A 13,717-nucleotide genomic window follows, 5' to 3' on the forward strand; every position below is an offset into this window, starting at 1 on the left:
TGAATAAGGTTTAGAATTTTAGATAGAATATAATCTTAGTGAGATATTCGAAAAATGAGAGAGAAAATAGTATTACAAACAGATTCGCCGGTAAGTGTTTCAGGTTCATCGCCAAGAGGTAAATTCGGTTGGTGGAAAGGAAAGGATCGCTTTCTTCTTGTCTCTGTTGGTTTAGTCGACTACAAACCCATCGCCAATTCATCCCGAATTGGTGATGACTGATTTTGTTGATCCATTCTAGTTATACTGCTTTCGAAGCTCAAGTGTGTTTCCATATCGGAATAGATGTCGGAATTCGAGGAATTTGAACTGATTGAGGGATTCATCTCGTACGATCAGATGAAGGATTTTCGATAAGAATTAGATTATAGGATGTAGATTAGTATCCTGTAATACATAATTTACATATGCATATATAATACTAAAATCCCATAAGTTACGGAGGAATCTACGAAAGTTGTCAGGCAAAGTCTATAGTAACAGATATGCTATGATATGAATTAGCAGATACGCTAAGATACGAATTTTGTCTATACACTATTCATGCAATTATTGCAGTAAGATGTGTCTAGACTAAGAATAATAAACAAGCAATTTCCTAAGGATGATAAGTAGATGATTTTCGACAAAAAACGATAAGCAAAACTTTTGAGATGCAGACACGGTCGAAGTCCAGACTCACTAATGCATCCTAACGACTTATCAGTTATACACATTAATGCAGACCTGGTTCACTACGACCACCGCTCTGATACCACCTGTAGTGACCCGTTCTAATCCATCTGGACGAAGTCTTCAACAGTTGGTCCCATTGCAAGGTTCTGACCTCTATATGCCATGAACGACTCCATGTAATATGAGCAAATGCACAGCGGAAGATTTTTTTTCATACCTGAGAATAAACATGCTTTAAAGTGTCAACCAAAAGGTTGGTGAGTTCATAGGTTTATCATAAAACAATAAAATTCATCATTTTGATAGACCACAAGATTTAAATGCTGCATGGTACAAATGGGCCCGAATCCTATACCCACCTGCAATGTACATGCGATATCTTTTAAATACAGTACACCTTTCTCGTGTACGAAATCATGTTTCATAAATCTTGGTAACCGTACACATATCTCGTGCACAAAAATAACATATGCATAACCTGTGTAAAAAATTATTCTCTCGATATATAACATTCATATCAATTGGTGGCAATCATCATGTCCACATAATTCAATGGTGGCAATTATCATGTCCACATAATTCAACGGTGGCAATTATCATGTCCACATAATTCAACGGTGACAATTATCATGTCCACATAATTCAATAATAATCAGCAGAACTTCTGTCTGCATAATAATTCATTCGAGGAATGTTTTGCTTTTGTCTATCTCGTCAAACATTTATAAAAGCATTTCATGTATTCGCAGTTCAAAATATATTTTAAAAGCATTTAATAAAGCAGTTGTAAAAACAGTGCATGTATTCTCAGTCACAAAAATATAAGGAGTAAAAGGGCGCAAATGAACTCACAATACGATATTTTGTAGTAAAAATATGCATACGACGGAACTGAACAATGCAAGGTTGGCCTCGGATTCACGAACCTATATCAGTTATATATATTAAAACATATAGTAACAATTAACAAGTTATATTAATATTATTATTAATATACTTCTTATATTAATAATCTATATGTTTCATTAATTAACTATATTTATTTTATATATTTAAATAAATATTTTATATAACATATTTAAAGTATATAATATGCCATTCATTATAAATATCATACATTAATGTTTAGAAATATTATTTAATGTATCAATATTTATATATAGATGATTATATTAAAAATACATTTATGTAATATATATATATATATATATATATATATATATATATATATATATATATATATATATATATATATATATATATATATATATATATAACTTAAATAATAATATTTTTATTTTAAAAATAAAAGTATGTAATATTAATATAGTTATGATATATGTTATAAATATATTTTATATAAATATCATTTGTTTGTAAGAATAATAATTAATAATATTGAAGTAATGATAATAATAACAACAGTAGCTAAATTTAATTTAATGATGATAATAATAATAATCATAATAATAATAGTTAGAATTATACCCTCATGTATCATCATCATAATTATTCTAACATCATCATCATCACATGATCATCATCATCATCCTAACATCCTCATCATCACAAGATCATCTTCATCATCACACGTAGCAACTTCATTCCATCATCATGTCATCTCGTCATCACCATCATTCATAATTATAATCATAATCATCATCGTACGCGTATTATCTTTCTTTCTCCTCATCTCATCATCTTCATTTATGTATATTATTATCACTATTATCGTCACCAATCGTATCATCATCATACACCATTATCAAACTAGTTATCTTGTTAAAATACATCATCATCATTAAATATCTACATCTCAACAACATCATAACCGTCTTCCTCATTCATCACCATCTTTATGAATCAAGCTATCATTTTTCTTTCATCAAATACAGAAAAAAGATTATTCTAATCGAACCCTTCGAGTTGCAAAAAGTACATATGCAAATGGTGATCAAAGAAGTAGAATATAGCAGAGAAGATCGTGAGGCAGGTGCAACAGTAAGATAACATGATGGAATTTGAGTTTGGCCCAATAACTAAATGAATTCACGGCCCAACATCTAATTCCATATAGTAAATCATAAACGGCCCAAGTTGCTTTAAGAGCCCAATAGAAACCCGTTACTAAACAGATTGGCCAAATTTTGAATTAAGTCCAACACATAAATTGTTGGGTTGGTGGTACAGTGAGACAAACGCAAAGAAAAGAAGAAGGGGGAAAAGAATAGTCACAGTGGTTTATGTTGGTTTGTTGAGGAAACTGAAATCAGATACTTATTTAGTTGAGATCAAAGCATCAACATAAACTATAATATCTTAATCATCATCATTAAGTTTCTAAACCACACCATTATATATTAACATCAACAACTATCACTCGCATCATTATCATCTCGTTTGTCATCCTAACCATCTTCCCTAATTACCATCATAATCATGATTATCTATATTAATTATCACCGACACCCACTCCTTAATATCATTAATCGGTCCTATTTTCCTTTTCATAATCGTTTTCACATCTCAATTAGTCTTCAAAGACTAACTAGTGGTAGTACTTCAATACTTTATTTGATGGTGGGGTCATTGGTTTAAGGGGTGTCGACCACAATGAAAAGAACTCACAAGTGGCAGCCATCTTATGGTTTAGTTTTAAATTACAAAAGCATAATAAGTAGCAGTTGGAGTAGTACAATAGAAATAAACGAAAACAGCAACAGTCATTTTTTATGTAAGGGTGACGGTTTGGTTTGTGATTCCAATAGAAAAAGAACTAGTAAAAACAAAGGTTTAATACTCGAGGTGTCTTGATGAATTCAAACAGGAACCATGATCGTTTTGCGACAATACGAAGGTGTTGGTTTGGGTTTGTGGTCACTCAAACGTGAGCAGCAGAAAGAGATGGGCAATAGCTACAATCAGAGAACGAAGAAGAGAAAGAAAGAAAAATAAATAAATATAGAAGGTGGCGGTTTGCTTGTTCACGATGGTGGAAGTGGGTTTGTACCAGAAATATAACAGAAACAAGTTATGGTAGTATGCTGCAAACATTTGAGGGTGGTGATGTAATATGTGACGGTTTTGGTTGGGTTCTTCGAGAAATCACAACATGGTCACGGGTGTCTTGGTTGTCGACTATTACAATCAGAAAACAAGAAAATTATATAGATAGAAGATAATAGTGGTGGTGGCTTACGGTATTAAATATGTAGGCATCACAAGGAGCAGCTCAACGTGATCAGAAACGAGATGGTTTAAGGTTGCAAACGGAATTAGATAGCAAGTATAATTTCAGATTATGATGGTGGTTGTTTTACGATGGTGAAGGTGATGACGAGTTTCAAAGTGGTGGTGGAATGTTAATGAGAGTGACGGTGGTAATTGGTTGAAGGTGGTGACATCTATGGTGGTCGTTAGTTGAGTTGTTCAAAAGAAAGCCGGTTGTTAATGGCGTCGATAGAAACAATTAGAAGGAAAAAGTGGTGTGTTTGTGATGGTATGTTGTGGTGGCTCGATGGAGGTCATGAGGTTAAACCAAAACAGAGACGGACGCATATGGTTTACAATTTGTGTTGGTTGTCAGAGCAGCAATTGTCACTCGTTTCATATATATCCAAATGTGTTAACTGATTAAATCAGTGAGAATAAAAGTAAAATAAAAATAAATATAAAATAGATTAGAACGTACACTGATTTTGTTTCTATGTAGAAAATTGAGATTCAATTCATTAGCTTTAGCAGACAAAAACAAAGATGGGTACATGATCGATGGATATTTGTAACTAACTCGTACTGTTTTTGCCCTTAGGGATTACATAATTGATATTAATAGTTAATAATAATAATTAATAATTAATAATTAATAATAATAAGAATAATAATACTAATTACTAATAATTATATTAAAAATAATAATTTTGTTATTATTGATAATATACTAAATATAATAAACTTGAAAATATTGGTAATAATATTATGATGATATTGATAATGTTTAATAAGTTCAATAATGATAATGATAAAAATAACAAAAATGTTAATAATAATAAAAGGTATTAGTTCCTAATAATAATATTGAATTATAATAGTACTGATAATTCTTAAAAATAATGTTAATAAAATAATAATAATAATTCTTAATGTCAATACTTAATAATAATAATTCTTAATTCAAACGATTACATTTTATCATTTCCAATTATTATATTTATTTACATTTATATATGTGTACATCTGTACATATTTATTTACAAATAATTGTTCGTGAATCGTCGAGAAAAGTCAAAGGCCAATTGAATTCATGTAAACAGTTCTAAAATTTTAAGACTCGACTTTACAGACTTTGCTTATCATGTCAAAATCATATAAAGATCAAAATTATAATTTGATCAAAAATTTCCGGGTCGTCACATATATTCTCCTCCTTGAGAGCCTCATCTTGGGCTGCTCGGATCTGGCTATTGAGATTTGAATGGATGGTGATGTTCAAGGCTCAGACACGAAGAGGTGTCATCCTCTCCTTTCGGCTCAAAGCGTCAGCTACAACATTGGCCTTGCCAGGATGATAACGAAGTTCACAATCATAGTCGTTCAGTGTCTCAATCTATCGACGCTGTTTCATATTCAGTTGCTTCTGATCGAAGATGTGTTGGAGGCTTTTATGATCGGTGAAAATAGTGCTCTTAGTTCCATAAAGATAGTGTCTCCACAGCTTTAATGCAAAGACAACGGCTCCAAGCTCGAGATGGTGAGTAGTGTAGTTTCGCTCGTGAATCTTCAGTTTTCGGGAGGCATAAGCGATAACCTTTGTGCGTTGCATCAATACACAACCAAAACCACTTTTCGAACCATCGCAATAAACGACGAAATCGTCACTGCCTTCAGGAAGTGATAAGATAGGTGCGGTGGTTAACTTCTTTTTCAAGGTTTGAAATGCTAATTCCTGTTCGGGTTCCCAAATGAACTTCTTACCTTTGTGAGTCGGTGCGGTCAAAGGACGCGCAATCAGAGAGAAACATTCAATAAATCTTCGATAGTAACCGGCGAGGCCTAAAAATTGGCGAATATGAGTCAGGGTAGTGGGGGTTTCCCACTTGCTGATAGCTTCAATCTTTGCGGGATCAACTTTGATACCTTGATCACTCACAACGTGGCCCAGAAATTGGACTTCCTTCAACCAAAACTCACACTTGGAGAATTTTGCATAAAGTTGCTCTTGTCTCAAGAGTTCCAACACTAGACGAAGATGTTGTTCATGTTCTTCTTCGCTTTTAGAGTAGATGATGATATTATTTATGAAGACGATAACGAACTTATCCAGGTATGGCTTGCAGACACGATTCATGAGATCCATAAATCAGCAGGTGCGTTGGTTAAACCGAATGGCATTACGAGAAACTCATAATGACCATAACGAGTTCTGAATGCAGTCTTCATCACATCGCTCTCTTTCACCCTCAACTGGTGATAACCGGATCGCAAATCGATCTTAGATTAAACGCTCGATCCTTGTAGTTGATCAAAAAGATCGTCAATTCGGGGAAGAGGATACCGATTCTTGATCATCAATTTGTTGAGTTCACGGTAGTCGATACACATGCGGAACGACCCGTCCTTCTTCTTCACAAACAGAACAGGTGCGCCCCAAGGCGAGAAACTTGGTTGGATAAATCCACGGTCTAGCAGTTCTTGTAATTGGCTCTGCAACTCTTGCATTTCGGAAGGTGCAAGTCGATAGGGTGAGCGAGCTACAGGTGCAGCTCCTGGCATTAAATCGATCTGAAACTCTACTACTCTCGGTGGCGGTAATCCAGACAATTCTTTCGGGAAGACATCGAAAAATTCGTTCACAATTTGTATGTCATCCACGCTCTTCACCTCAGTTTCTAACGTTTTCACATGTGCCAAAACAGCGAGACGTCCTTTCTTCATGATCTTTTGCGCTTTCATGCAACTAATGAGATTCAGTTTCGAGCTACATCTCTCTCCGTAAATAATTAGTGGCTCACCGTCTTCGTGTGGTATACGAAGAGCTTTATCTCCACAGATAATTTCGGCCCTTATCTTGGTCAACCAGTCCATACCGACAATAACATCAAATCTTCCCAACTTAATGGGTATCAAGTCAATCTTGAAATCTACACCAGCTATGTTGATAATAGCTCCTCGGCTAATTTGGTCAACTTTCTTAAGTTTTCCATTGGCTACCTCTACAAGCATACTCTCCTTTAAAGGAACTAACGGCCAATTTATCTTATCGCAAAAGTGTCTACATACATAACTTCTATCGGCACCAGTATCAAATAGGACAGAATCTAATAGATTGTTGATAGTGAATATACCTGTGACCAAGTCGGGGTTCTCACGAGCATCCCTTGCGTTTACGTTGAAAGCTCTGCCACGCGGTGGTCCGTCGTCCTTTCGCTTGTTGGGACACTCATTTCTGAAGTGGCCCGTCTGTCCGCATTCATAACACTTTCTCAGTCCAGTAGGGTTCGGCTTCCCAGTCATGGTGGTGATCTTGCAGTCTCTGCCAATATGCTCGGTCTTTTTGCATTTTTCACAAACAACGTTACAGTACTCGGTATGGTGCTTGTAGCACCTCTTGCACTGTGGTAGAGTACCCTTGTAGTTGGGGTTTGAGCCAGTGTTTGGGTTGGGGTTCCTCCCATCATTGTGCCTCTTTGCAGGGGTTTGATCATAGGCTCTCCCCTTGTTGTTGTCCCACTTACGCTTATCACTACTACCCGCTTCCGATTTTGCTTTCTCCGGTTTGTCGCTGATAATTTGGTTCATTAAGGTGTGCGCCATGCGCATTGCTTCCGGGACATTGGGTGGCTTAGACGAGGTGACATTTCCCTTAATGGACTTTGGAAGTCCCCACAAGTACCTTTCCATATGCTTAAACTCCGGGGTAACCATGGTAGGACACATCAGGGCTAATTCTAGATACCTACGGTTGTAACCATCGAGATCATTTCCCACAACCTTCAACTGCATAAACTCAATCTCCATCTTCTGGATCTCTGTCCTAGGGCAATATTCCTCAATCATGGCCCCCTTAAACTCTTCCCATGGAGTGGCATACGCCTCATCAATACCCTTTGCTTGAGCCAGAGTGTTCCACCAAGTTAGTGCGCCGTCTAACAGCGTACATGAAGCATACTTGGTTTTGTTCGCCTCTGAGTAGTTACTAACTCGGAACACAGATTCTAATTTCTCAAACCACCTAGTGAGACCAACTGGGCCCTCAGTTCCACTAAAGTTGTGGGGCTTGCAGCTTTGAAACTCTTTGTATGTGCACCCATTACGAATGGGCTGGATAATCGATGGCGGTGGAGCTTGGGGGTTCATTTCAGCTAAAGCTGCGACGTTTCGTTCATTGATCATTTCCTCGATCTGTGCTGCAGTTGGCGTTGATCTTCCGTTGGCCATTGATGTTCTAAACAAAAATTTTGACTCAAGTCAAAATCCAGTATTCAAATAGTAATAATATAGTATATGGTATTTAGCATGGAATCAACACAACACATGCTAATTAAGTAACGCAAATAGATACAGATACCACAAAGTCATCATACAGTAACGTAAATAGAACACTGTGCAAGAATTAAACAATACAAAGTTCCATTCATTAATAATAAGTTGCATACATCCGCATATGTTCGTACAGTACATAAGTAATACATGAAACTACAAATGAGATTACATAATGAAATCTAATACAAATGCCCTAAGGTGATGGTGGGTGTAGGATGTCCATTATGTGGGACATCTGGTCCTCGAGCTCAGATACCTGAGCACGGAGGATCTCCACCTCCCTCGTCAGTTCCTCGACAGAGGGAGAGGCTGGTGGAGCAGGCGGTGCTGATGGTGCAGGTGGTGCAGACGGTTCGGCACCAGAAGTAGATGCTGCTTAGTGGTAAGGCTTACGGATGAAGGGATCAGCAGGGTACGGCACAAGTCGCTTACGGGCGGTAACTCTAATCCTCAGTCCATGTGCGTTAACGGATGATCTCCCTCCGTTAACCCCAGGAATAACAGTACCGTCGAAATGATACCGCTTCTTCGGCGGGGTAGAGGGTGGCTGCACGGGTGCCTCATCAGGGTCCTCATCGGAATCCTCGTCACTGGAGTCATCAGAGGATGAGTCGTCGGATGATGAGTCGTCGGAATCATCTGGGGGTGGCTACACGGGTGGCTCTGCTCGGGCGGCCATCATCAGTCGGTATCTGAAAGGCGGGATCGGCACTAAACGTCCGTCAGGGAGGCGTCAGCACCAATGGTTATGCTCATTACGGACCAGACCTTCCCCAAGTTCCGCGGGAATCACAGCACCACCGGGATGGTGCTGTGGCTCCGGAGGTCCTGGGGCAAGTGGAGCTGGAATCTTCGGTGGGTCCTCGGCTCCGTCTGAGGTAATCACTGGGCCGGGTGCATGGCTACTGGCTCCAGAGTACGAAGCGCCTGAGTCACTGGAGGGTGTCGATGACGGGATCTGAGAATCGGCAACAATGGCAGGCGAGGTGGCGGATGAGTCCGAGTCGCTCTCCAAAATGATAACAGGTGGAATATCCGACATCTGAACAAGGAAAAATAACTTTTTCCATGTCAGTAAGTCATAAAAAAAGCACGTACTAGGAAAAGTAACTACGACAGTCTAAATCATGTATAGCAGTAAATAGCATGGCAACAATGACAAGTATCATGTAATCGAAAGCAGATAATAGCATGCAGTAATGAAATCATGTAGTAGCATATGGCATATAGCAGTAAAAGTAAGCAGCAGCATGCAGCAAGTTCTGCAGAAACAAGTAAACTAGCAAGTTGTAGATTAGTCCTATTAGTGAATCCTACTCGGGTCGGTCCAGACTCACTAGTGCAACCTAATTCCCTACAACCAATGCTCTGATACCAAATGTGATGCCCCGTACAAAACCATCGTGTATGAATCATCAACAACAGGATCATTACAAGGTCAAATACTATATGCTATTTCAAAATAAGTTGCATTCATGAATAAAGGTGACGTTTTAACCAACGTTAAATGTTTAACAACCAAAAGTATGCTTCTACGAGTAGCAAGCAATAAAATTACGTGACCAATAGGTCGTTACAAATACATCGTTTCAAAAGTAATATAGTTTGAATGCGAAATGAACGTTTCATGCGGTGACATCTCAAATAAGCGCAGCGGGTGTCTACAAAGTATGACTAGTACAGCGGAAGCAAGCAAACCTTAAGCACCTGAGAAAAATATGCTTAAAAAGGTCAACACAAAGGTTGGTGAGCTATAGTTTAAGTATAACAGTAATGTAAGGTAGGCCATGAGATTTCAGTGCTTCAACAGCGTTTCAAAACAGTATGAAAAGTATATGTATAACCGTGGGCACTTGGTAACTAACTTAACATTTATCACCCCCTAAAAGTACACTTTGCGAGTGCGTATGTTTACGAAGTATTAAACACCCGTTAAATGCTAGCGCTACTAGCCCGAGTGGGGATGACAAATCCTATGGATCCATATCTAAGATTCGCGTTCACCGGTTCAAAGACCAATGACTAAACGTTACCGAGCTAAGGGGAAAGTTTATGCCGTTGTATAACCCACACATATATAAAGTTTAAGTACTCGTGCCTAGTATGTAAAACGTAAAATGAGCATGTATTCTCAGTTTCCAAAATAGTTAAAGTAAAAAGGGATGCTATAACTCACAGTGATAAGTAGTAGTAAAGTTGACACGGGACAAGTAAGCAAGTATGGTTGTCCGAAAAGGTCCTCAACCTAAGTCAAAAGTTACTAAGTCAGTAAATCGTCCCAATAGGTTTAAAAATATGTAAATTAGGTCTTAAGTATCATCATCATTCATCATTAAACAAAAAGTATAAAGTAAGTTTCGTTCAAGAAAAGAGTTTAAAACAAAGGCTGACTTCGTTCAGTCGCCAAAACCTCTATACAAATTGAAATGAGGTGAGACCAGTGGCCATGGATCCGTATATGAGTCCTTTAGTTGCCCTAAAAATTCCAGAACCAAACTCATCTTCATTTGACCGTGGCGACGGTCTAAGTGCGAGTAGGTCAGAATTTCAGCACAACGTTAAAAGGACATAGTGACATTCGGAGGGCCATAAATCCTAAACCGTAACTTGGATTAAGACGAGTCTTAAATGAAAAGTCATATAAACGAACTGAGAAAACTGAAAATCAACTTTACAGTAGCCTAAGGGGTCTGATCAGTTCCAGAAACAGTAGCTAAAGGTGTTCCGGTGGGTTCTTGGTGCTTGATGTTCATCACGGTTCTCATCCTTTATGCTTGTAGCTTCAAGTGTACAACTCGTTGATGGGTTTGCATCATATTTACCAAGTTTTGACCATCATAACACAAGTTCAAGTCTAAGATATGTAGCACAACTCAATTAAGTGTTGTAAGTAGTTTGATGAACCAAAGTTACATCAAGATCTTAGATCCGACACATACATGAGTTCTAATAGTAATATAAAGCTATAAACTTGAAAGTAAACTAAATAATCAAGATCTTAAGTTGTAGAACATAGTTCTTAGTTAGATCTTGAAGATCCTAGACCCAAAAGTCTAGATCTAAAGTTCTTAAGTTAAATCCTAAGTTATAAGACATGAATCTTTACTTTAATGAAATCATAAGTTATGAAACTTAGATTTTCATCTTGTAAAGTGTATGTAAGCTCATAAGCTCTTGTTTACAACAAAATAAGTAGACCATTATAGTATATGAAGTTATAACTAGAAAGTTATACTTCCATGTTCTTGAACTTATAAAGTAAACTTTTAGTTTCAAGAAATATGAGATCAAGGTTAACTAGTAATACTTGACCAATTTAACAATATTACAACTTTAAATAAATAAAATAAAGAAATAAACTAAATCTACAAGTAATAAGTTCATGGTTGTTCATACTTTAAAGATTCAAGCCAAGGCTTTGATCTTTAGGAAAGTAAACCTTAAGTTTACAAACATGAACACAAGTATGATTTTAAAACTCATGAACTTTCTTTTTAACAAGTTTTATGGAAGAATCAAAATATAAACTTGATTCTCCTTGGTTCTTGTATGTTCTTGTATAAACAAGATGACATGAAGAATAAACTAGAAAGTTTGATTCTTAACAACAACAAACAACTACAAGTAATTAAATAACAACAAAGAACAAGTAACTTAATGATGATTTTGTGAAGGAAAAAGAAAAGAAAATAAAGCTTGTTACTTACAAGTCTTGAGAGAAAAAGAGAGTGAGAGAAGTTGCAAGTAAGTTGTGTGTGAAAAATGAAATGAAACTAGTGAATAAGTAACAAAGTAAAAAAAAAAAAAATTTGAACTCCCTCCACCCTCTCAAGGCCGACGGTTTTGGGGCAATTGGGGAAGGGTCAAAAGCCAACTTTCTAATATGGGGAGATGGTGAATGCTTGGAATGGTAATAAAGCTAAAGGGTATGGGAAAATGGTGTAAATGTGTAAGTAACTAGATTCCTCATGAATAATTAATCCTTGATCTTACTCTTAATAATTCATTAGCTTAATGTTGGGCTAACTAGTCCATTAAGAAAGTAGGGTGGGCTTCCAAGTCCATATCAAATAATAAAAGCCCAAGTCCAAGTATGTAACAATTAATCCAATAAAGCCCAAGTAATTAACTAGTAACCTTAGTTAATTAAAAATGATTAATAAAAATTAGTCATGAATGTAAATAATATTCGAAAATATTATTCGTGTAAAGTACGTGTGTCACAAAGACAAATCGGGCATGTAAAGTTAAATACGATAACAAGTAACACGTATAAGAACACGTTTATTAAAACGCAAGCATTAATAATAAAATTATTAATAATTAAACGTTGGAAAAACCAGGGTCGTTACATTCTCGATCCATAAGTCATTTGAATTTATACCCCTTATGTTGTTTTTGTTTTGCCTCCTTTTAATACATGAATGAAAAAATTTGCTATTTTCATCCCCTTCCGTAACCCATTTAATCCTTGCCTTTTGTTTCAATATATCGCCTTTCTCCCTATCTTTTTGAAACCACTTTTTTTCAAGTCTAACCAAGATGCAATTTCAACTTCCGAAAGGTCACGAGTACCGATGATGTTTTTCCATTTAGAAATTTCTTTATGAAGTGAGTCGATTTCGGCATTTAGACTATTATATTTAGGATTACATTTTTCCTTCAACACCCCTTTTACGTTCTTAAGTTTATCACGAAATATACAATCGGCCCTTGGATTATGAATGGTAACTTTCCATACATCTTTTATCAAATCATCACTTTTTTCATCTTCGAACCAATTGTTGAAAATCCTAATAGGTTTCAGCCCGAAGTCGTTATTCATATCCTTCAAAATGATGGGGTAATGATCGGAGTAATCCCTATCGAGAGTACATGCAGAAATTCCATCCCATGATGCATAACACGCTTCCGAGACTAAGAACCTGTCAAGTTTACTATATTTCAAACCGTCGTCACTAATCCTAGTAAACTTCATTCCCCCTAATGGAATTTCAATAAGATTAGCCTTGTCAATGAAATCGTTGAACATCTTTGCTCTACTTTCGATAAATTCGCAATTTTTCCTTTCCGTTCTTCGCCTTACTTCATTAAAATCGCCACAGATAACCCAATCATCAATATCCACCTGCATAATATTGTCAAGACTATCCCAAAATTTATGTTTCAACTGATCATTATGTGGCCCATAAACGTTTAATATAATAGAATCCACCATTTTGCCCACCCATCGACCACGTATTCCCAAGAAAAATTCCCTTTCAACCGCCCCGGACACACAAAATCTAGTAGGGTTCCAAATTAAAATTGACCCCCGATAATCCCACCGATGGTTTAAAGATATATTCAAAAAATTTATTTCCCCATAACAACTCAATCATAAAATCAGTAACTCGTTTTCTTTTGAATTCTTGAATTGCAAAAATGTCCGGATTATGAAATTGAATTAATTTTTTAATCCAATTAAATTTTTCTTTTTTAACTTTCCCGAGCCCACGTA

General features: G+C 36.5%; 1 protein-coding gene across 1 annotated transcript; it reads right to left on the minus strand.

Annotated features, from left to right (window-relative positions):
• Window positions 1–12,700: 12,700 nt before the first annotated feature.
• LOC139840626 (uncharacterized) lies at window positions 12,701–13,435 on the minus strand. The gene has a single exon (XM_071830882.1). It carries the CDS (start codon window positions 13,433–13,435, stop codon window positions 12,701–12,703), a length of 735 nt encoding a protein of 244 aa, XP_071686983.1.
• Window positions 13,436–13,717: the final 282 nt, after the last annotated feature.

Source organism: Rutidosis leptorrhynchoides, chromosome 4 (genome assembly GCF_046630445.1).
Source record: "Rutidosis leptorrhynchoides isolate AG116_Rl617_1_P2 chromosome 4, CSIRO_AGI_Rlap_v1, whole genome shotgun sequence".
NCBI classification, from domain to species: Eukaryota; Viridiplantae; Streptophyta; class Magnoliopsida; order Asterales; family Asteraceae; genus Rutidosis; species Rutidosis leptorrhynchoides.